The 24,392-nt window shown below is 45.4% G+C and overlaps 1 protein-coding gene across 3 annotated transcripts in view; it reads right to left on the reverse strand.

Annotated features, from left to right (window-relative positions):
* Positions 1 to 9,032, reverse strand: part of PINX1 (PIN2 (TERF1) interacting telomerase inhibitor 1) — an 84,691-nt gene extending 75,659 nt beyond the window's left edge. Inside the window, exons 1-2 of one of the 3 annotated variants that reach the window (XM_038394612.2) lie at positions 8,741 to 9,032; positions 1,582 to 1,691 (exon numbers count right to left, since the gene is read on the reverse strand). In XM_038394612.2, coding sequence (XP_038250540.1) covers positions 1,582 to 1,691; positions 8,741 to 8,759 — 129 coding nt within the window. In that variant the 5' untranslated portion in view covers positions 8,760 to 9,032. Of the gene's footprint in view, positions 1 to 1,581; positions 1,692 to 7,485; positions 7,580 to 8,704 lie in introns of those variants that run through there. The other 2 variants (XM_038394613.2, XM_038394609.2) reach the window with 2 other exon arrangements.
* Between the last annotated feature and the right edge of the window lie 15,360 nt (positions 9,033 to 24,392).

The raw sequence follows: 24,392 nt of genomic DNA on the forward strand, positions 1-24,392 counted from the left end.
GTCCACTTTAGTTAAGGCAACAGTTGTGTTTGGTTGTTGCCAGCATGATTTTATCCAGTGTGAGCAGAATGTTTGACAGCATCCTTTCAATCTCAGTTTTAAAATCCCATGGCTTTCATACTTATTTTCACATTACATTAAAACCACTAATAAACGTGCATTTGTGCTTACAAATGAAGAAGTTAATCAATCACAGTTAGAAAACCTATTGAAGCCAATGGACTCATTGATGTCCATGGGTTTGGGATCAGGCCCTACCTTTTGCTGTTTGTATGTGAAATTCTGCTCCAGCAACTAGATGCAAAATCAGATAAAAACCTATTTAGGCTAGCTTTTCTTTAAGCAACTTTCCCAAGTCAACACAGTTATTGTGAGACATTCAGGAGTACCTCTTCTCTTTCACCAGAAGTTCTGTGAGTCTTCTAAACTCAAGAAAGCCACAACTATTATTCTTTTTTAAATGGTGGAAGAGAAATACCAGAGATGAGAGATGCCTTTAAAAACAAAAACAATGAAGATCATTCTCTTTTGTGTTTAGTCAGGTAACTAGCACCTGGAAATGCTGAAGATACACAGGCCTCAATTCTGGGCTTTGTGGAGTTTCTATAGAAGCTGAGCCACTCTAAAGAGGCAGCAGAGATGTCTTTATTGGCCAACAGGGAATATTTCTGTCATTGTAAGATCACTGGCCTCCACCAACAGCTCTCCACCATAGGAGCATGCTGGGGTGGGAAGAGATGTGGCTTGATGCTACACTCTGGCTATTCTGGGTGGAAGAGCACATCAAAAGGGGCTATTAAAAGTTACCAAAAGTTAGAGCAGCTGCTGAAGCTGCTCTATCTTACACCCCAGGCAGCTGTCAGAATTTGGGAGGCACATCTGTAGCTCCTGCAGTTCTGAATTGGGGTCACCCATCTCCTTATCAAAGAGAGAGCAGAAAAGAAAAAAAGGAAACAGGACAGCAGGAGAGATCCAGAAGTCAGCAAGACGGGGGGTAACAGTAAAGTACCTACTAAAAAGGATATAGCCCTATAAACTCTAGGCCACGGGTCGGCAAACTTTGAGAAGTAGTGTGCCAAGTCTTCATTAATTTAAGGTTTCACGTGCCAGTAATAAATTTTACATTTACAGGGCCCCCCCGATGGAACCCCAGACTGCCAGCGGGCTGAGTGGTGCCGGCGGCCATGACTCCAGCTGGCAGGGACTGACGGACGTAACCCCAGATTGGCAGCAGGATGAGCGGCTCAGTGCGCTGCCAGTCTGGGGTTCTGTCTGCGCTGCCGGCCGCCGGGGTCCTGGCTGCTGGCCCCGCTCAGCCCGCTGCCGGCCCGGGGTTCCGTCCATCTAGGATGGCAGTGGGCTGAGCGGGGCCGGCAGCCAGGACCCTGGCGGGCAGCAGAGTGCCACTAAAAATCAGCTTGCGTGCCGCCTTTGGCACGCGTGCCACAGGTTGCCGACCCCTGCTCTAGGCCTAAGAGCTGCCTGTAATTCCTGTATCCAGATCTCTCTCAGTATTTCAAATTCTGTAATAGCTGAGAGTTTGCTTTTCTGCAAGACCACTTACTTCCCTTTAGACCATACCTTTCCTTTGGACCATCCCATTTTTTCCAACATCCTCTGGCCAAATTTGGATTCATCTTTACTCCAAGCGCTGTTTCTAGGATCCACAGACCACTTCTGCTTTTTACGGGCTACAGCAGGGGAGAAAAATAAATTACGCTCTATTTAATATTACAGAAGCTGATAATGCAATAAAAAAAAAAAGTCAAGACATTATTTTCCCTCCAAACAGAATCTATAACAGACTATGTATGGTACTTATACAGTCCTATTACCACAGTATCCGAGCATCTCAATCTTCAATGTATTTCTCTTCACAACACTTCTGTGAAGTAGGGAAGTACTATTAGCCCCATTGTAACAGGGAATTGAAGCACAGAGAGACTAAGAGACTAGTCCAAGGTCACACAGGACGTCTATGGCAGAGCAGGGACTCGAATGCAGGTCTCCCAAGTTCTAAGGTTGTGCCCTAATCACTGGACCATCTTTCCTCCCTGAATGTCAGATTATAATGGATCTAACCACTGCTTTAATAAAAAAATTTTAAACATAACCAGTCACAGATGTCTGCTTATTCAAACGAGTACAGAACAAGCACCAATGTGATGAAGGCTTTCAAGGTCTGCACAGAGAATGGCTAATTTACCTGAGAACTCAGATGACATTATTATTTGCATTTCAGTTACACCCACTAGAGTCTCCAAATGAGGATCCAGGCCACACTGTGATCAGACACAGTAAGAAAGATCCTCTGCTTTGAAGAGTTTATAGTCCTACAAACAATTATGCATGTCCTTAACTTTATTACCGTTAGCAGTTCCAATGAAATCAATGAAGTAAATAAAGTTAGCATAGCAAAGTTAAACATGTGCATAACTGTTTCCAGGATCAGGGCCTAAACCAGGGGTGGGCAAACTATGGCTCGGGGGCTGCATCTGGCCCTTCAGACATTTTAATCCAGTCCTTGAGCTCCCCCGGGGACCAGGGTCCAGGGCTTGCCCCGCTCCGTGCGTGCCGTAGCTCCATGCGGCTCCTGGAAGCAGCGGCATGTCCCCCCACCTCTGGCTCCTACAAGTAGGGGCAGCCAAGGGGCTCTGCACACTGCCCCCACAGCCCCCATTGGCAGGGCGGAGCCTGCAGGCGGGGCAGCGAACAGAGCTGCCTGGCTGCGCCTCCGCGTAGGAGCCAGAGGGGGGACATGCTGCTGCTGCTGCTTCTGGGAGGTGCTTGAGGTAAGCGCCTCCCAGAGCCTGCACCCCTGGCCCCGTCCCACGCGCCAACCCCCTGCCCCAGCCCTGATCCTGCTCTCCAAACCCCTTAGTCCCAACCCAGAGCTCCCTTTTGCACCCTAAACCCCTCATCCCCAGCCCCACCCCAGAGCTCTCACCCCCTCCCATACCCCAAGCCCCAATTTTGTGAGCATTCATAGCCCACCATACAATTGCCATACCCAGATGTGGCCCTCGGGCCAAAAAGTGTGCCCACCCCTGGCCTAAACAGAAACAGGAAGTATTATTACCCTCATTTTACATATGGAGGCATAGAGAGATAAATGGCTTGCTCAAGATCATAAAAATTCTGTGGCTGAGCCAGGATTCCAGGAAGCCAATTCCTCTGAATCACAATTCCATGCTTTAACTACAAGACCATCAGTCCTCTAAATGCACCTTTGGAAAACTAGAACAAGATTACAGGAACACAATTTGGTTTCAGCCCCCGTTCTGGTTCTTCTCATAAAAACCCACTCCGACTTCAAAAAAACATAGTGATGAAAAAAATTACAAAATTAATTGTGTTTTTTAACATTAGCTTTAACGTTCCCCCAGCAGCATTAGAAGCACTAGTAAATGCGCTGTACAGAAAAACCACCCTCAAGAAAAGTCCTATTGGATTTAAGAGGAAATTATACCCTGTTGATGGAATACCCCCAAATTCCATCAGATGGTTAAATACCAATAGAAAGGATCTCATTCTCTGGAAAACTGTACAGTTTCTAGAGAGATCTCTATATGACCTTTGATATGCTTTTTCATAAGTGAAACTGACCAGCCTGTTTTCATTATCCAAGCTGAGTAAAAATTCAAGAAGTGAATAGAGCATAAAGGGAGAAAATTCTAGAGCTCTTTAGTGTTGATAATCTATAGTGATACCAATAACACAGGGATTGTTTGTGTTTATATATAAACACAAAGTGGTGGGGATGATCAAAAGGGCCTAAAATATGCCAAATGCCCAACACTCCCACAGAACTTCAACGGGAACTGGGCACTTAACCTCCTTAGGCTAATTTGAAAATCTCAACCAAAAGGAGTTATGTGGATGTTGGCCAAGATTTACAAAGCTGACTAGTGATTTTGGGCAACCCACTTAACACACCTCAAAGAAAACTGATTTCAAAAAATAATGATCACCAGTCCTCTGAAAATCAAACTGAGCAACCAAACACTGAATCTCACAATCTTGGCCACTGTCCCTTTAAACCACAGAAGGTTGTACATTTCAAAGTCAACCAGTGCAGCACAGGAGGATCAATTCAAGAGGACACAGTCACACACGTACAGAAGGTTTCAAGTACACTAATGTCTCCTTTCCAATTCCATGCCTTACACTGTCCCTTTTCCTCTACCCCTTTAGCCTGAAGTCTCGTCATCATTGCTCTCCTTTCACCTTCCTTAAATCACTATAATCCCACCTGTTCAGCACTTCCTACCAGCTATAACATCTGAAGATGTTTCTGTCTATTGTAACTATTTTCATTGTATTTTCTATTGTAACCTCATTTTTTGTCTATTGTAACTATTACTCAGGATAATGGCTTAACAAAACCCGAGGAATTAAATTTGGTACATCTTACACAGCTGTAAAGCTGCCACATATATCTAAGATGCTTTTCAGTTCATCCTCCCCAGAGACCCCTGGTTACAAGACTTAGTAGAGTAGTTTCCTCAAAGTTGAAATTTGTAACACTTTTTCCTTTCCTAGCACCTTCAATTGCTGTATCTCAAATCACTTTCCAGACACTTTATTAATCTTCACATTTCCCTGAGACAGACAGACGTGTTAGTCCTATTTTGCAGATCGGGAAACTCAAGAACAGAGAAGTGAAGCGACTTAGTTAAAATCAACAAGAAATGTGTGGCAAAGCCAGAACTCCAACCTTTGTGCTGCAGCCATCCCTTCTCCTCCAAATGAGTTTTGGAAAGAACAATTCTCTTTGTTAGAGATGTCTGTTCACTGTAATCTTTCCAAAATGAAGAAGTAATCTACCTATCATCCTGAAGCTAAAAGTGATTCAGTTCCAACACTAGCACTCCGCTGTACCAAACTGCCCCTGGAGAATTACATTATAGAGGTACTACTGATATCCTGGGTAAGCAGCACCATCCAGTGGAGAAAAACTTCATTCACTCAAAAAGAAAAATTCATTCACTCAGACACCTTTTGCTATTCCACTAACTCCAGCTCCATGCTGTTTGCAATGGATCAGTTCCTGCACACTTTTTGCCCAACTGCAGCCCTGGATGTGAAGCTGAACTAAAAGTTCTGAAACTGTGGTCCATGGAGCACTCAATAATTATGGGCAGAGAGCTGGTTAGTGATGTGCTACTGGCTCTTCTCCTTGTCTCCAGCTGCTAAACTGCACTAGGAGATGGCTAAAAACATCTACAGACGTTCTAGGCATCCTTTCCTTGCCCTCCCATCTATAGTCTCTTGTTTTAGATTATTCTTTTTGAATTACTGTAATATCTAGGAGCTCCAATCATGGACCAGACCCTGTTGTGCTAGGTGCTGTGAAAGCCAAAACAGTCCCTGCCACAAACAGATTACAATATAAGTAGACAGGAGACAACAGATGGCTACAGACGACAGGGCACTACAAGGAAACAACATGACAATATTGTACCGCATGATAGGCAGTATACTCTGCACATCAGCACCCTGACCATTGTCAAATTTTTTTTACGCATCATGGTACAGGAGAGTTTTGAGGAGGGTTTTGGAAAAGGAGAACGAGGTGGCTTTTCAATTGTTATGGGAAGCACCTGCCGAGTGTGAGGGGCATCCTGTGAGAAAGCAAAAGATCTTAGTTTGAAAATGTAATAAGCGGGTGAGGGAGGCCAGCATCATGAGCTGACAGGATGCAAGAGCTGACATCTTGATGAGAGATGACAGGTAGGAGGAGGGGGAGCCACTGGAGGAATGCAAAGAGAGGTGTGACATGCTTGAAACAACAGGCTAGGAAAATGATCTTTACAGGAGCATTTTGAATAGACAAAAGCATGGCAAGATTGCTTTTGTCGAGCCCAGAGAGAAAGATGTTGCAGTAATTGAGAACCAAGAGAATGAGAGGTTGGACAAGAGTTTTAGCTATGTGCATGGATAAGAAATAGTTCTTCTCCTCTCTTTTGGATTAAATATTGATAATACAGTGATTGAACTTGGTCCAGAACCGCACACATAACAATGCATGTGCATAATCTGCCTTCACAATTACCACAAGCTAGTCACACATACAGAGTTCTGGCAAACCCTACGTAATTAGATTTATTCTTTAAGGAAGTATTTCAGTGCTTCCCTGCATATACAAGGATAAACGTTAACACAGAACTACATTTTTAATTATTGTACACTGGATACTGCACAATTCTGAATAACCATGCTGATGGTGACTTGCATGTAATTGTGCTCTCTCTGTACAGCTTTATTCAAATCAACTCAGAGGTATGTCTCTCAAATTAAAAACAAAAAATCTTAAGTTTCATTACATATTCTGGCCCCAGTCCTGCAGAAACATATTATTTAGATTTGACATTAAAAGAAAAAAAGAATGCACATTCAAAAGCTTCAAGTGTCCCAATAAATAATTAAACTTTCAATAACCATCTAAGGGCATTAAAACCTATTTTATATATTCTGTTGACCAATACATGCTGGCTAGTCTCTTGAATATATTTCATAACCAACTGAAGCGTGGTCAAGCAAATGGGTATACAATTTATCAACAAGTTCTTATAGTATCCTCATCAACTTAGTATCTAAGCACTTCTGAATGGCACATTATGCAATGTGACTAAAATCTGTCATGTGTTTGTTCTTTCATCCTCTCCCCAGGGGATGAGAGTGTACAATGAGATGTTTAGTTTTAGGTGTTATATATTTCTGATACACACACTGAATGCATCCGATGAAGTGAGCTGTAGCTCACGAAAGCTTATGTTCAAATAAATTTGTAAGTCTCTAAGGTGCCATAAGTACTCCTTTTCTTTTTGTGAATACAGACTAACACTGCTACTCTGAAAACTGCTATATATGTTAGAGAAGGGAGATTCAGAGAAATACATTTTGCACTTTGAATCAGAAGATCAGGGTTGGAAGAGACATTAGGAGGTCATCTAGTCCAATCCCCTGCTCAAAGCAAGACCAACCCCAACTAAATCATCCCAGCCAGGCTTTGTCAAGCTGAGCCTTAAAAACCTCTAAGATGGAGATTCCACCACCTCCCTAGGTAACCCATTCCAGTGCTTCACCATCCTCCTAGTGAAATAATTTTTCCTAATATCCAACCTAGACCTTCCCCCCTGCAGGTTTAGACCATTGCTCCTTGGGAGAGGAAGGTAGAAAGGTCTGTGTTGATCCTTTGTTCCTGGGAGAATTCATTCCAGTCTTGGACCAGCCCTCAAGAAAGTTCTGTCTCCTGCACAGATGAGCCTCTCTCTTAGGCGATGTCTACACTACACAGCGTTTAGTAACCTGTCTGTATCGCCACACCCGTGCTGCTAAAAGTCATGCAGTATAGACGCTGTTTGTCGGCTCTCCTACCAACAAAAAACTTCTACCTCCAATGACTGGGCGTTTGTATTGTCGGCAGGACTGGCACTTGTTGCGGCAAAACTTTTGTCTTTTTTCGGGAGGAGAGGGAAATACCTCTGAAAGACACATGTAGACATAGCCTTTGAGATTTCCATTGCAGCAGAAGACCAAAGTGGCTGATCACAGTCTTCATCTTGGAACTTTAGTTGATCTTCTCCATATCCTGGGCCCATGCCCCTGAGTGCTTTGAAGATAAACTGACACCTTGAACTTGATTCCACCACCCAGCACCATTAAATAATCAATTTGTGGTAACAGTTTACCTCACACTCCTCTCACACAAGAACATATGCCCTCCTTATGCAAAAGTGCTATACTACTACTGTTTAACATTAAGCACAAATCTTATTGAGTTAAGCAGGGTTATTTCAAGTATGTTCTTGTCTTTACACATATGTATAAGTCTTTATACAGTCAGGGTACTCTCTCACTCAGATACTATGAAGTTTTGTTCCAACTCCAGAAAATCCCTCTCGCCATCACTGGGGATAAGGCAGCTTTCATTTCCTGTCCTAAGTTGCTGTGAACCATTAAACGGTTGCCACCCTTCCTCGCCAGAAACGGCTGTGTTTCACCACTGCGTCCACGTGCGCGTTCACACCATAGTACAGCGTCGGGGCACGCACCACACACCACAGGCCACGATGAGAAGCATTTTCCCCTCTGACGAGTGGCTCTTTTAGTGAGGGCGGGAGGGGGAGGGGAGAGAAGGGACGCTGGTGTGGGAAACAACCCCATGGGGGCCCCCCCCCCCAACAACACAGCTTTGGGCCCTGCCCACAGAGGGGCTGGGGCCCAGTGCCCACCCTACCCAAAGGCCCACAGAGGGGCTCAGCAGGCAGGACCCCCATAGGGGCCCCACGAGGTCCAGGCACCTCCCCACTCGTTCCCCCAATGCCTGGACCTAGGCACGTTCCTTCCTCCCTCCCTTCCCCAGCCACCGCTTTGGTATCGCCCAGGAGCCCCTCCCAGCCTCCCCACCGCGGCGCCAGGGCCCCAGAGCGCCTGGGCGGGGCAGGGAGCCAGGATTCCAGAGGAGACATAACGCAGCGCGGAAGGGCGCCCCCACCCCCCGCATAGTGGTATCTCCCTTCCCCTCAGAATAGCTCCTTCCAGCTAGTCCACCCTTTCATCACGGACCTTGCCCCCAACATCCCTAGTGGTGTCTTCCCCCTCCTCGTCGGTTTTGGTTTCTCCCCACACCCCTCCTGCGTAGATAGTGGTAGCTCCCCTTCCCAGGCACCTAAATGGTTTCTCCCTTCACCCGACTTACCGGCTCTAACCCGCCCCCCGCAGCCCCGCTACTCACGCTCCGCCAGCATCGCCATCTTTGGGGCCTTCTAAGCTAGCGGCGCGCAGAGCCCCACGGTAACCGGCCGGCGCCGCCATTTTGGGAGAATGGGGCCTTCTTTCGCTTGGGCGCGGACTAGGGCGCCAGAAGATGTGCCTGACTTAAAAGGGAAGGCGAGGCAAAACAAGGCGCTTTTCCAAGGGGGAAGCGGGGCGTGTTAGGGACGTAGGAGAAACCCAGTGCGATGAAAACGCTCACCCACCCCCCGCTCTGCGTGGAAGCTACACGGGCAACCGGCGGGCAGCCCTGGCGCTGCCGAATTCATCCTGCCTGGGTCGGGGCCGCTTCTGGCGGGGCGGGGCTACCCCGCCCTCACACCCACCGCGCCTCGCGCGGACGAGGGAGGAGCCCGCTGGGCCCAGCGCCGGGTGCTGCCGTGTGGGGCGCGTGGCGGGCCGGCGTCACGCGCGCTCGCCCGGCCCCGTGGCTCGATGTCCTCGGGCCACCGCCGCTGGTTGCGAGGTGACGCTGGGGCCGGGGGCCGCTGGCGGCGCATGGGCGCCGCGTGGCGTCCGCCGCCGTCTTCTGTATCCAAGGGCGCTCGCGCGGGGGCCCACGAGGGACCTGGCCCCACGCGGGGAGCGTCCGCGTCCGCGTCCGCCTCCCCGGGCGGCCTGGCAGCGCTACGTGAGCACGGTGCGGCCCCGCTGGGGCTTGATCGCTCTGCGGGGCGGGGCGGGGCTGGGATCGTCCCACCACGTGGGGCGCCGCTCAGAGGAGAGATTTTCCTCTCCCGGACCCATCTCTCGGCCCCGCCCGTTTGCAATCACAGAGCAGCCTGGGGGCAGGGCACGGCATAGTCTGGGCTATAAGGGAGCACGGGGGAGACCAGTGAGTGATGATGTACAAGGTTAAGAAGACTTAGGCTGTGTCTACAGGTTTCAGAGTAGCAGCCGTGTTAGTCTGTATTCGCAAAAAGAAAAGGAGGACTTGTGGCACCTTAGAGACTAACAAATTTATTAGAGCATAAGCTTTCGTGAGCTACAGCTCACTTCATCGAATGCATCCGATGAAGTGAGCTGTAGCTCACGAAAGCTTATGCTCTAATAAATTTGTTAGTCTCTAAGGTGCCACAAGTCCTCCTTTTCTTTTTGCTGTGTCTACACTGCACTGCTCGCAGCACGCCTTGCGGCTATAAGGCGGGGAGTGTCGCCGCTCTTGGTGGGCAGGAGAGCGCCTGCCACCGAAATAAAACCACCCCAGCGCGGGGCGGTGGCTTTGTGGGTGGGAGAGCATCTCCTCCGACAAAGCACTGCCCCCGCCGGCGCTATTCATCAGTAAAACTTCGGTCGGTCAGGGCCGTGTTTTTTCACGCCCCTGAGCGACAAAAGGTTTACTGATGAAAGTGCAGTGTAGACGGTCATAGAATCATAGAATATCAGGGTTGGAAGGGACCCCAGAAGGTCATCTAGTCCAACCCCCTGCTCAAAGCAGGACCAAGTCCCAGTTAAATCATCCTAGCCAGGGCTTTGTCAAGCCTGACCTTAAAAACCTCTAAGGAAGGAGATTCTACCACCTCCCTAGGTAACGCATTCCAGTGTTTCACCACCCTCTTAGTGAAAAAGTTTTTCCTAATATCCAATCTAAACCTCCCCCATTGCAACTTGAGACCATTACTCCTCGTTCTGTCATCTGCTACCATTGAGAACAGTCTAGAGCCATCCTCTTTGAAACCCCCTTTCAGGTAGTTGAAAGCAGCTATCAAATCCCCCCTCATTCTTCTCTTCTGCAGACTAAACAATCCCAGCTCCCTCAGCCTCTCCTCATAAGTCATGTGGTCTAGACCCCTAATCATTTTTTTTTTTCAGAGTAGCAGCCGTGTTAGTCTGTTGTTGCCCTTCGCTGTACTCTTTCCAATTTATCCACATCCTTCTTGTAGTGTGGGGCCCAAAACTGGACACAGTACTCCAGATGAGGCCTCACCAGTGTCGAATAGAGGGGAACGATCACGTCCCTCGATCTGCTCGCTATGCCCCTACTTATACATCCCAAAATGCCATTGGCCTTCTTGGCAACAAGGGCACACTGCTGACTCATATCCAGCTTCTCGTCCACTGTCACCCCTAGGTCCTTTTCCGCAGAACTGCTGCCGAGCCATTCGGTCCCTAGTCTGTAGCGGTGCATTGGATTCTTCCATCCTAAGTGCAGGACCCTGCACTTATCCTTATTGAACCTCATTAGATTTCTTTTGGCCCAATCTTCCAATTTGTCTAGGTCCTTCTGTATCCTATCCCTCCCCTCCAGCGTATCTACCACTCCTCCCAGTTTAGTATCATCCGCAAATTTGCTGAGAGTGCAATCCACACCATCCTCCAGATCATTTATGAAGATATTGAACAAAACGGGCCCCAGGACCGACCCCTGGGGCACTCCACTTGACACCGGCTGCCAACTAGACATGGAGCCATTGATCACTACCCGTTGAGCCCGACAATCTAGCCAGCTTTCTACCCACCTTATAGTGCATTCATCCAGCCCATACTTCCTTAACTTGCTGACAAGAATGCTGTGGGAGACCGTGTCAAAAGCTTTGCTAAAGTCAAGAAACAATACATCCACTGCTTTCCCTTCATCCACAGAACCAGTAATCTCATCATAAAAGGCGATTAGATTAGTCAGGCATGACCTTCCCTTGGTGAATCCATGCTGACTGTTCCTGATCACTTTCCTCTCCTCTAAGTGCTTCAGGATTGATTCTTTGAGGACCTGCTCCATGATTTTTCCAGGGACTGAGGTGAGGCTGACCGGCCTGTAGTTCCCAGGATCCTCCTTCTTCCCTTTTTTAAAGATGGGCACTACATTAGCCTTTTTCCAGTCATCCGGGACTTCCCCCGTTCGCCACGAGTTTTCAAAGATAATGGCCAAGGGCTCTGCAATCACAGCCGCCAATTCCCTCAGCACTCTCGGATGCAATTCGTCCGGCCCCATGGACTTGTGCACGTCCAGCTTTTCTAAATAGTCCCTAACCACCTCTATCTCTACAGAGGGCTGGCCATCTCTTCCCCATTTTGTGATGCCCAGCACAGCAGTCTGGGAGCTGACCTTGTTAGTGAAAACAGAGGCAAAAAAAGCATTGAGTACATTAGCTTTTTCCACATCCTCTGTCACTAGCTTGCCTCCCTCATTCAGTAAGGGGCCCACACTTTCCTTGGCTTTCTTCTTGTTGCCAACATACCTGAAGAAACCCTTCTTGTTACTCTTGACATCTCTTGCTAGCTGCAGCTCCAGGTGCGATTTGGCCCTCCTGATATCTTTCCTACATGCCCGAGCAATATTTTTATACTCTTCCCTGGTCATATGTCCAACCTTCCACTTCTTGTAAGCTTCTTTTTTATGTTTAAGATCCGCTAGGATTTCACCATTAAGCCAAGCTGGTCGCCTGCCATATTTACTATTCTTTCGACTCATCGGGATGGTTTGTCCCTGTAACCTCAACAGGGATTCCTTGAAATACAGCCAGCTCTCCTGGACTCCCTTCCCTTTCATGTTAGTCCCCCAGGGGATCCTGGCCATCTGTTCCCTGAGGGAGTCAAAGTCTGCTTTCCTGAAGGCCAGGGTCCGTATCCTGCTGCTTACCTTTCTTCCCTGCGTCAGGATCCTGAACTCAACCAACTCATGGTCACTGCCTCCCAGATTCCCATCCACTTTTGCTTCCCCCACTAATTCTACCCGGTCCATCTTCTAGGAGCCGATACAGGCTTGTTTTGTAAAATAAATAGGCCCGCATCCTCACAGATGTTTAGGTGTCTAACTCTCATTGATTTCAGTGGGAGTTAGATGCCTGAAAACCTCTGAGTTTCTGCTTCCTCGTACTTTGTCCAATCTAGTTTTAAAAGTCTTAAGCAATACAAGCTTCTAGCCCTTCCCCTGTGAGACTGTTCAACAGCCTAGTAGGTAGCACTGCTGGGAAGTCTTCTCTTTCTAAATTTCATCCAGTTCATCCTAGCGATCGTCCCCATTACACTCCCTAAATAATTCCTCTGCATTCATGGCACTTAAACCCCTTGTTTCTTTAGAGGATGCCAGAACACCAGTTCTGTTAATGTGCTAAGAATAGGAGTACTTGTGGCACCTTAGCTGTAGCTCACGAAAGCTTATGCTCTAATAAATTTGTTAGTCTCTAAGGTGCCACAAGTACTCCTTTTCTTTTTGCGAATACAGACTAACACAGTTGCTACTCTGAAACCTGTGCTAAGAATATACTCCTAAATCTTTATGTGTTTAACCAAAGTGTCTTTTTAATACAGACTTTCTCAGGTCTTTCACCCTCCTATTCTAGTTGTTCATTTCTTACGTGAGCCATTTAACTCCAGTCAAATTTAGTTTTCATTTCTGTATTTGGAGAGGCCTGATGTTAATGTCTCTTCTCTTTTGAGGGTCAATGTAATATCAGATAAAATCTGTAGGTCGTGGTATTACACAACCCTAAGAAAGAGCTTTAAAATAAAAGACATGCAGAGATGTTAAAAGTGCAGCTCTACTCCGAAAAATAAATGAGTAAAAATGCCATTAGGATGTCATGTTTATAGTTTTGCAATGGTTTCCAGCCCACATGTGCTCAGTTTATAAAAGTTAAAAGATGCATTTTTCTAACCACCAGCCCTACAACTTCTAGTTGAGATCTGAGAATTAAACTAGATATTTTCCTTTTTTGTGCATCAGTACCTGTCATAAAGGTTCTTCAGGCCACATTGTACCCTCAATGACAACTGTGCAACTCCCATTGTCTTCCGAGGATTCCTTCAGTGAAAAATGTGCAGTCCTATTCCTTTCAGTTGCAGTGACTGGAATTTAGGCAAACATGGTTAATGATGCATAAAAAGGAGTATAATCTAGTTTATTCCTTCTTAGCTGGGTTGGTTCTGGCAAAGCTAACAATAGGAAAAAAGTAGTATACAAACATAGACCATACGTATACTCAGTATATGTAGATTTAATCTGAATTAGATCTAGTCAGAAAAGTTCCACCCAAATGAGATGCTGATGAAAAATCATGATGGGATGTGTGGAAATTGCAAAAATGTTCATAAAAATGTTTTTGGATTAGCACGATAACTGGTTGGAGAATATTAATTTAAATATAAATTTCAACAGAAAATGGAAAACCACTTCACAGAAATGACTTTTTGCTATTTGCAGACCTACTCTATCCTGAATAGACATGTGGAGTGGCGATACTGTGTAAGATGGTGCAAATTTACATAGTCCCTTTCCAGAGTGGAATTGCACTTTAAGGCCAAACTTTTCAAAAGTGCCATCTAAGGCCCTGATCCGCAAACACTTAAGCATGAGCTTAACTTCACATACACGAGTCATCCCATTAATGGCAGTCAGGCTACTTGTACTTAAAGATAAGCACATTCATAAGTGGTTTCAAGTTCAGAGGCTAATTTTGGGTGCTCAATTGTATTTATTCTCCTCTGGCCCAATTTTTAGAAGTGACAAGCACTCATACCACGCACTGATTTCATAAGAGGGAAGGACTGTACGAGGAGCTCAGGACTTTTGAAGATCAAGCCGTAGGGATCTGTAGTTGGGCTCCCCAAATCATCCACAATTAGAGGACATGTTTGAAAATGTTAAGCCAAAGTGCCTCGGCCCAAGGTCATCACAAGGGAGTCCAAGGGCATTACATAAAAGAGTTGCACGTGTTTAACTAAAGGTGAGATTTTAAATCGAGTTAGTTAAATTGGTGAAAAAGGTTTAGCAGGCACTCTTAGGGCACGTCTACACTACAGGCACGACAGCAGTGGTGCTGCAGCTATGCCGGTGTAGCACCATAATGGAGATGCTTTCTTGCTCTAAGTAATCCGCTTCTTCAAGCAGTAGTAGTTAGGTTGACAGAATAATTTTTCCATCAGTCTACAGTGGGGGTTAGGTCGTGAATTTTTTCACACCACTGAGCGCCAGAGCTGTGTCAACCTAACTTTAAAGTATAGACCAGTCCTTATTTTGGTTTACATTCAGCATAGTTTGTTTTAGATTAAGTTGATTAGTTGGAGCTAAACCAAAATAAATTATGCTTATACTGAAATATGAATGTCCACACAGGGATTTGCACTGATTTAACTAAATTGGATTAAAAATGATTCAATCAAACCTCTGCTACTTTCTTGTGTAGGTAACTTGTGTCAGAACCAGGGCTAGCATTAAGAAATTCCTGGCCACCTGTCCTGGGCTCAGCCCACTAGATCCCACCCTGTGTATATTTTTTTTGCAGAGAGCTTGTCATTATTAGTATGAAAGGAACTTTACTGTGGGATTTAGTTCTGTATGTGGAACAGGGATTGTATCCTCAAAGATGAAAACTTGAGTCTGAGGGAGACAAAAAGTTTATAATTTTATAAACATTAATTATAGGCTCAGTTGATATTAGGTTACTGTGGAGCAAAATATATATTTTTTAAAATGCTGGAAAATTACATTTCCTCCTCTCAACACATACATGCACGCACACACATACACATGCACACACATATGCAAATGGTTGAGGCATTTTCCTCAAACTTTCAAACAACAAAAATCACCACTGAGCTGAGAACTCTGGAGAGTTTCAGCTCTGGAGAAGAGTTCTTCAAAAAGTTGATGACTTGCTCAAATAAGGCAGTATAATGAAAGCTTACTTTAACCTCATGCTTGTACCAGGTGACATATACTGTATAGCACTTTTCATTCTCAAAGCTCCCTACAATATCCCTGCAAATAAGTTTTATCATCTGCCTTTTACAGGTGAGGAAAATAGGGCAAAGATGCTAAAGAATCACTACAGTAATACAATTAGGACCTCAAGTTCCTGGCTCCCTGGCCTATGCTCAGACCTCTAGCCCATGCCGCTTTCTCTCTCTCTCTCTCTGCAGACTACAATCCGTGACTATACCTCCTGGGGTTCCTGTGATCCCCCTCAAACACAGGAGGTAAACTCTTAAGGGGATTTAGTGCTGGAAGTTCAAAAATGAAAAGGTCATAGGCTTAGCCAAATTGGAGAGAACCAGAGAGGAAATAGGATCTGAATCCTGGCTAAGTAACAGGGCGTTCATGAGCCAGTTCAGTTTCTGTGCTGAGTGATCGCCTCAGGTCAGTCAGAAAGTGCTTATCAAGTGAACTCTGGGAGAGGTGTGATGGAAGCACTAAGGACACAAGTTGCCTCCAGACTTTAAAATGAAAAGACAGGTTTGATTTAGAACAATGATTAGACAGAACAAGAAGATTAAAGGTGAGCTCTGGTATAAAGGAGTGTTAGTACAGCAGCTATGGAAGAGGCATAGAATCAACCACTAGGCATGGAGCAAGATTAACAATATCTGATCTGTGGAGCAAAAATGTCAAACTGAGCTACCCACAGTGAGGAGACAAAAGGCTCCAAAGAACAGCTACGGGGGGCAGATGAGGCAAAGTGACGCATTCAAAGCAATGAGAATTTGGTGCATTTGCTGCCAACTAACGACTGAATAAATGCAATAGGTTACTGAGGACACTAGAGGGAACTTGGGCAAAAAAAGACAGCAGAGAAGGCAGGACTAAAACAAGGTAGTATTTGTATTATCTGATTTACCCTTTTGTTTATTTACTGTTTCTCACAATAAAAAAACCAGGGGTCACCCAATGAAATTAAAAGGCAGTAGGTATAATACATGACAAAATTCTTTTTCATACAACATACAATTAACCTATGGAACTCACTGCCATGGGATGCTGTGAAGGCCAAAAGTGTAACTGGATTCAAAAAAAGAATCAGATAAGTTCATGGAGGATAGGTCCATCAATAGCAATTAGCCAAGATGATCAGGATGTAACCCCATGCTCAGGGTGACCTTAAATCTCTGACTGCTGGAAGCTGGGAGAGGAAGAGGGATGGATCTCTTCAAAATTGCCTTTTTCTGTACGCTCCCCCTGCAGCTCTGGTACTGGCCACACCCAGAGACAGGATACTGAGCTAGGTGGACCATTGATCTGACCTAGTATGGCAGCCCTTATGTTCTTATTAGCACAACAGGCTTTATTGGTGCTAGGCGCTGTACATTGCAAGAACAGTCCCTGCTCTGAAGGGTTTATAATCTAAATAGATAAAGCAGATGAAGGATGTGGAAGAAGTGAGTATCATTATTTTATAGATGGGGAAACCAAGACATGGAGATGTAGTGATTTACACAAAGCCCAGCAGGAAGCTTCTAGCAGAGCTGGAGCTGAACCCAGATCTCTTAGGTCCAGTCCAGTGTCTTATCCACAGACCACCTTTGTGCTATTTTCTGTATTATGAATCCTATTTAACCCTCTTAAACACTCACTTCAGTCAAATTAGAAGTGAGAGAATAGTGTTCAATCCAAAGTCACATACGCAAGCATTTAACAAAACCAAATGTTGCATTTGCACATGCCAGAGTTTTCACAAGAAGTGCTGGCCTGCTCATCCAATCAGGGAACAGAGACAATACCAGATGACCAATTCCTCATCAAGCACAACTACTCAACACAAAAAGAATATCACATGCTTGCAAAGAATTGTTCATGATCCATCCACAGAGACAAACGAGTTCATCCCCAAAAAATCAAATCATTCTGAATCCCAAAGGTGTCTGTGGAAATCATGTTATGTTCCTGTATATTCTATGAGAAGGAAAAGGTGTGAAATATGTTGGATAAATTATACATTACAAATTACTTGCACAGCACTAGTCAAAACCCAACAGCAATAAACGAGAGATTGTTTATCAAAAAGCAAATGGGTCTGCACATTTGAATGTGCTCAATTACAGTCTGTTTTATTCATCCCCCCCATGAAAGTCTGCTAAGTTCCCTTTGCAGAATCTTTGTTACTTATGAGGCTGAGAGAGGAAGAGCTGGAATTTCAAATCCTAGGCAGAGCTTGACTTTGGCTTTGTAAGCAAAGTAAATTAGATTCAGAGGCCTGTGAAAGAGCAGAAATAGGGGAACCCACTTTTCAGAGTATAGCTGCCCTTTAAGCTGTAAAAATTACTGACCCAATACTGTCATCTTGGGAATGTTTGAGCTAATAAAAGAGCGCTAAAAATAATCAGCACAGACTCATTAGCTCTTTAATTGCTAACTGCTCTTTCTTTCTCTCATAACCAAAATGTCACTTTGTCCCATGTATCTCGCTAGTTACATTGGTTAGTGAGTGCCAGGGGCTGGCTGAGCCCAGTGCATGTCAATATAACTTACCAACACTGCTGTGTAGGTGCCAATCCATCTTCAACTCCTCCACTCCTCAGCATATCTGAGTAACAACCTGACATTTTTGCACCCTCCAAAGCACACTCCAAACTAGGCAGCAGGGAAAAGAGCAGTGCAGAGAGAACAGAGAGGTGAAGTGACATTAACAGACTCTGAAGTGCTCAATGCCTGGCTGTCCTGATATATGGAATCCTAGTCCTTAAACGAGACATTTATTAAAGAAACAGCCACTACTACAGATAAACAGGCTTCCCTATAACTCAGGTTCCAGCTTTGTCTGTGCTGTTTACCAAGGACCACACCCTGTTTTGAACTCTATACAGCACACACAAACATCTTGTAGCTGTATAATGTACTGCAAGTCAACAGACCATTGCAGTGACCTTGTCTACACTGGTGTAACGCCAGTGGCAGCTCTTGTGTAGATGAGGTGCTCGTGACTGCTGGCGTATTTCCTGCCATGTCATTTAGTCTTTCTCTGAGCAGGGCATGATTATACAATGGTAAAAATGCTGGCACCTGTCTGCACTAGAGCTGCTACTGTTGCTGTCAACACCGGAGCTGCAAAAGTCGGTAATGTTAAGAAAAAGCCGTGGAGCTTGTTAATTGGACTTCGCTGCTGTTCTCTAAGCAGCTGGGAGAAAGATGGAACCTAGTAGCCAAAGTGCAAGTCAGGATTCAGGAATATCTGCTAAAGATCTTCAGCATGAATAGGGATGATGCTTTCTGGGGGTCCCAGGGTTATGCTACATAGGGATACCTACCTGCCCTTAGCATGAGGAAGCCTGGTGTGTGCCTGCCATGGGTCAGGCTCCTGAACTCCACCAGCCATGGGCAACATAAGCACTGCCCTTTAGGCCTTGCAGGCTCTGCTGTTACTCTACCAGTTAGCGATTGGCACACCACAACCCTCGAGCCTCCCAAGTGTATTCTTGGAGCGTCCAGCCCCATGTCCTCTGGACGCTCAGAGCATTTACAGTTTGCTGCTTCCAAAGAAACAGTGCACTCCAGTTACCAGTTCCACCTCAGATCACCACTCTGCTTAACACACAACACTGAGACAGGTCTATAGTTAAATCAAGTATAAGGTTATTTAACAAAGTGTAAAAAGAAAAGGAGTACGTGTGGCACCTTAGAGACTAACAAATTTATTAGAGCATAAGCTTTCATGAGCTACAGCTCACTTCATCGGATGCATTTATTAGAGCTTATGCTCTAATAAATTTGTTAGTCTCTAAGGTGCCACACGTACTCCTTTTCTTTTTGCGAATACAGACTAACACGGCTGCTACTCTGAAACCTGTGATTTAACAAAGTGTAGAGATCATTCAGGTAATACCAGGTAGAAGTATTGGAAACAAAAGATTATATGTAAACCAAAATCATAACATGTATTATAGAGCCTAGACTTAATTAACAAGGTACTCTCATGTCTTGTAGAGCATTGCACACTGAAAATTGTTGTAGAGCTTTTCAGCCATGCTGGCTGCGACCCTCTTTTCACGACACAAACACAGTATTAGTTTATCTCCTTGGTGAAGGATCCAGTGTGTCACTTTGCACTCCAACATATACCAGAACAATTCTTTGTCTTTATTCATAAACAGCATCCCCCTTCCACTGCTGTTTATTTAATCCTGCAGATTTTCTTTCTTGTAGATTTCATGATCTCTTCTTTTGCTTGTGGTTCAGCATGCAAATAGGCATACAGTGTTAGGCATGCTGTACAAAAACGACCAGACAGAGATGGGTGTCCGTTACTCAGAGATGTTCCTTTCGGGCAGGAGCTGTGTCACCTCCTGGTGACCTGTCTTAACTCAAAGACCTTAAGAACATAATTTTAGTACAGATACATAACTTCTTAAATGTTATTGGTACATCCATTTTGCATGATGACCTGTGGGCTACTGGCTTTCAGTAAAGACCTCACATGCAACCCTTCAGTGAATTGTTACGCAGTTTTCCAACCCAGGGGTCCCTGTACAGCCCTCTACACCTCCTGTGCTGTCAAGGGGCCGTGGTTCACAATAGGTCAGCTGCTGTGTGGCCTGGAGTCTGGAGAGGAGAATTCTATGGTCTGGCTTATGCAGGAAGTCACACTCTATGATCACAGGTTTCAGAGTCGCAGCCATGTTAGTCTGTATTCGCAAAAAGAAAAGGAGTACGACACAAGTACTCCTTTTCTTTCTATGATCACAGTGGTCCCTTACAGCCTTCGACTCTATGAATTTTGTGATTTGCATTTCAGCAGAATCAAAATGTTATACCCTTCTGCTAGGTGAGGTCTTCTCTTCAAAGTGACTCTGTGCAAAAATGCTTCTTATTCCACAGATCTTCTCTATGGCCCTCCTCCTGTGCCATACCAATAGGAGTTTTGCCAGTGAATTCCATAGGAGTGGGGGGCAGGCCACATGTGCTTATCCAGGCCCAGATCTGCTGACTGCTGTAATGAGAAGGGAAGTTTTTACTGCCTTTTACTCCTGTTAGCCCAGCTGAGCCACCCCAGCTACTGGAGAGCAAGCTGGTTTCTGTTTCTCTTTATATGTCACCCAAGGAATTATTTACCAAAGGCCAGATCACAAATCCCTTCTTCACATTGATGTCAATGGGGCAACACGTGTGAGTAACTGCTCACCAGTGTCAGCGAGGGGATCCCAAGTACCAGCCATTTGCACCTGTGCAACTATACTGATGGCAATGGGGTAGTGTAGTTATCCCTGAAGGGAACCTCTGGCTATGTCTACACTTGAAGCTGGGGGTGTGATTCCCAGTTTGAGGAGACATACTTGCACTGGAGTGTAGCCATGGTAGCACGAGTGGTGGGAGGGGCTATTCACTCCGAGTCCAAGACCGTAGGCACATGGTCAGACAGTTAGCCCTTCCCACACTCACGCTGCCATGGCTACTATATTCTATTTTTAGCGCATGAGCTTGATGAGAAGCTCATACGAGCGTGCCTCCCTGAGCTGGGGATCACCTCCCCAGTTCAAAGCACAGACGTACCCTCTGATGCCCATGGGAGAACTCTGGTGGAACAGAGCCCATAATGTGGCCACCCCAATCTTTTTTTACAGACGATGATGTGCAAGAAGGAGAATAACCAGCTTGACTTTCAGAGCCCGGAGCAAGTTCACACAGCTGGCAGTTAGGGAAAGCATTGTGTGTCTTGCATATTGAGCCTCTTTGATGTGGCAGTCGTTGGGAGACAATGATCATGGAACTCCACAAAGCGTTTTGTACAGAGCAGAGTTGTACTTTATTCATTTTAATTACTTGCTGTTACGACCCCACGGGTTTACCTCATGAGCCCAAGGGTGAAGTCCTGACCCCAATTAAGTCTATAGGAGTCTGACCATTGACTTCAGAAGGACCAGGATTTCACACCAGATTTTCTAGTGTTCCGCACCCACAATTGGGCCCAGATTTTCAAAAATGCCTCTCACCCAGCTGCTCTCATCGTGACACTTAAGGCCAGATATGCAAAGAGCTCAGTCACAGACTATCAGGGTTGGAAGGGACCTCAGGAGGTCATCTAATCCAACCCCCTGCTCAAAGCAGGACCAATCCCCAACTAAATCATCCCAGTCAGGCCTTTCTCAAGCCTGACCTTAAAAACCTCAAAGGAAGGAGATTCCACCATCTCCCTAGGTAACGCATTCCAGTGCTTCACCACCCTCCTAGTGAAAATTTTTTTCCTAATATCCAACGTAAATCTCCCCCACTGCAACCTGAGACCATTACTTCTTGTTCTGTCATCTGCTACCACTGAGAACAGTCTAGATCCATCCTCTTTGAAATCCCTTTTCAGGTAGTTGAAAGCAGCTATCAAATCCCCCCTCAGTCTTCTTCTACAGACTAAATAAACCCAGTTCCCTCAGCCTCTCCTCATAAGTCATGTGTTCCAGCTCCCTAATCGTTGTTGCCCTCCGCTGGACTCTTTCCAATTTTTCCACATCCTTCTTGTAGTGTGGGGCCCAAAATTAGACACAGTACTCCGGATGAGTCCTCGCCAATGTCGAATAGAGGGGAATGATCACGTCCCTTGATCTGCTGGCAATGCCCCTACTTATGCAGCCCAAAATGCCGTTAGCCTTCTTGGCAACAAGGGCACCCTGTTGACTCATATCCAGCTTCTCATCCGCTGTAACTAGTGGTGAGCTGGAGCCGGTTCGCACCGGTTTGCTGGAACCGGTTGTTAAATTTAGAAGCCCTTTTAGAACCGGTTGTCCCTCGTGGGGTGAGGAGGGAACCGGTTGTTAAGATTTTGGCAGCTCATCACTGATTGTAACCCCTAGGTCCATTCGGTCCCTAGTCTGTAGCAGTGCATGGGATTCTTCCATCCCAAGTGCAGGACTCTGCACTTGTCCTTGTTGAACCTCATCAGATTTCTTTTGGCCCAATCCTCTAATTTGTCTAGGTCCCTCCATATCCTATCCCTACCATCCAGCGTATTTACTGCTCCTCCCAGTTTAGTGTCATCTACAAACTTGCTGAGGGTGCAATCCACACCATCCTCCAGATCATTAATGAAGATATTGAACAAAACTGGCCCCAGGACTGACCCTTGGGGCACTCTGCTTGATACCGGCGGCCAACTAGACATGGAGCCATTGATCACTACCCATTGAGCCCGTCGATCTAGCCAGCTTTCTATCCACCCCCAAGCAGGTCTGATTTTGCCAAGGTCTTGGGAAAATCTGGCCTTCAGCTGCTTTTCAAAAGAGAGCTAAAGAGCAAAAACTTGGCTCTACTGAGGTTAATAGCAAAACTCCTACTGGCTTCAATGGGGCCAGGATTTCACCACACATTAGTGGTGCCCTTTTGGCCTGTGTGGTTAGCCAATACTGGGGGGCCTTGCAGGGATGAGAAATTGATTATACAAGCCAGCTACACTGTTGGTGTAATTTTGTTTATTTACGAAACAACATACACAAAGTCCTATGGCCCTGATCACAGTAAAAATAAACAGCCAGCTGTTTCCTTGTTCAGAAATCCCCAAATCTGCTGCCCCAGCAAGTTCTGTGCCCAAGAAGGTGGCCTTGCTTCCTCTCAGGGCATCACAACTCCTTCTCCAATGTTTCTTGGCCTCTAACACACACAGGCTGGAAATCAACGTTGGAAACCCCTCAGCCTGGCACACAGCTAGTCCGTGGATGGTAGCCTCCTGTTTGCAACTATCTTAACTACATCAAGGGGCTTGATTGGTCCTTCTGTTGAGCCTTAAGGAAGGTGTTGGACGCACCCATAGGATTTAACAAGGTCCTTTACTGGATCCAAGACTCAGCTGAGGGCAGCCATTTCAGCATAACATTACTAAAATAGGGCAACAGGCTGTAATATATTAGCCACCCCAAGCAGACGAAGCAGCAACAAAACAATAACTTCACAAACTAACAGGGCATCTTGCACTTTCCCTTCTTCCTGGGTAACCTTCAAGCGATTGCTACGCCACATTTCAATTTATAACACCGCTAACTTTTTAATTTAACATGCTTCTTGTAAAACAGGAGCTGGGGCATAGCTTTCATTTGTTGGCTCATTGTAGAGTTAACGAACCAGGGAAAGTACCAGTTCACATTTATCCCACAGATGCATTCAAATCCACATCTAATGCAAATGGCACTACTAATAGTGCTTGTAAATACCCTTGTTTACTTAGTATCACTTGAAGCATTTAGAAAAGCGTTCTGCGTGGAAATAAGATCTTTAGTTTGCCTCATAACTCCCATCCTTTCTTGGTTTTTATATTTATAGCAAGTATTTTATTAAGTTTCAGGCATGGAGCAGAAAAAGATACATGCAAAGCCTGTAAATAAACACAGGATTAGTGTGCACCTTCTCAAATGCAGTTAGAAGGTATAATGGTATTACTATTACTTAATATTAATTATAATATTTTATTTGTATGGTTGTAGTACCTAGAAGCCCTGGTCACAGCCCAGGATTTCATTATGTTAGACACTGTACAAACACTGTGGTTTTCAATTAAAAAAATACTTATAAGATCTAACTGTCTTTTATCTGATTACAGAGCCTCTAGGTTAGTGGTTCTCAACCCATGGCTGCTTGCGGCCCAATCAGCACATAGCTGCGGCCCATGTGAAATTCTCAGGGCCATACAGATAGTATATATATTGTGTAGATGTGGCCCACATAACATATAGAGAGCTGCATATGCGGCCCACAGTGGTAAATAGGTTGAGAACCACTGCTCTAGGAGGATGATTATTTATTATTTGTATTACAGCAGCCCCTAGAGCCCCCAACCAAGATCAGGATCCCACTGTGCCAGGCACTGTACAAACACCTAGTAAGAAACAGCCTCTGCAATCTAAACAGATAAGGCAAACATAGGGTGGGAAAAAGGAAGTGTTGTTAGCTTCACTTTATAGATGGTGAACTGAGGCCCAATGGCCTA

The sequence above is a fragment of the Dermochelys coriacea genome, chromosome 3, assembly GCF_009764565.3.
Source record: "Dermochelys coriacea isolate rDerCor1 chromosome 3, rDerCor1.pri.v4, whole genome shotgun sequence".
Classification (NCBI taxonomy): domain Eukaryota; kingdom Metazoa; phylum Chordata; order Testudines; family Dermochelyidae; genus Dermochelys; species Dermochelys coriacea.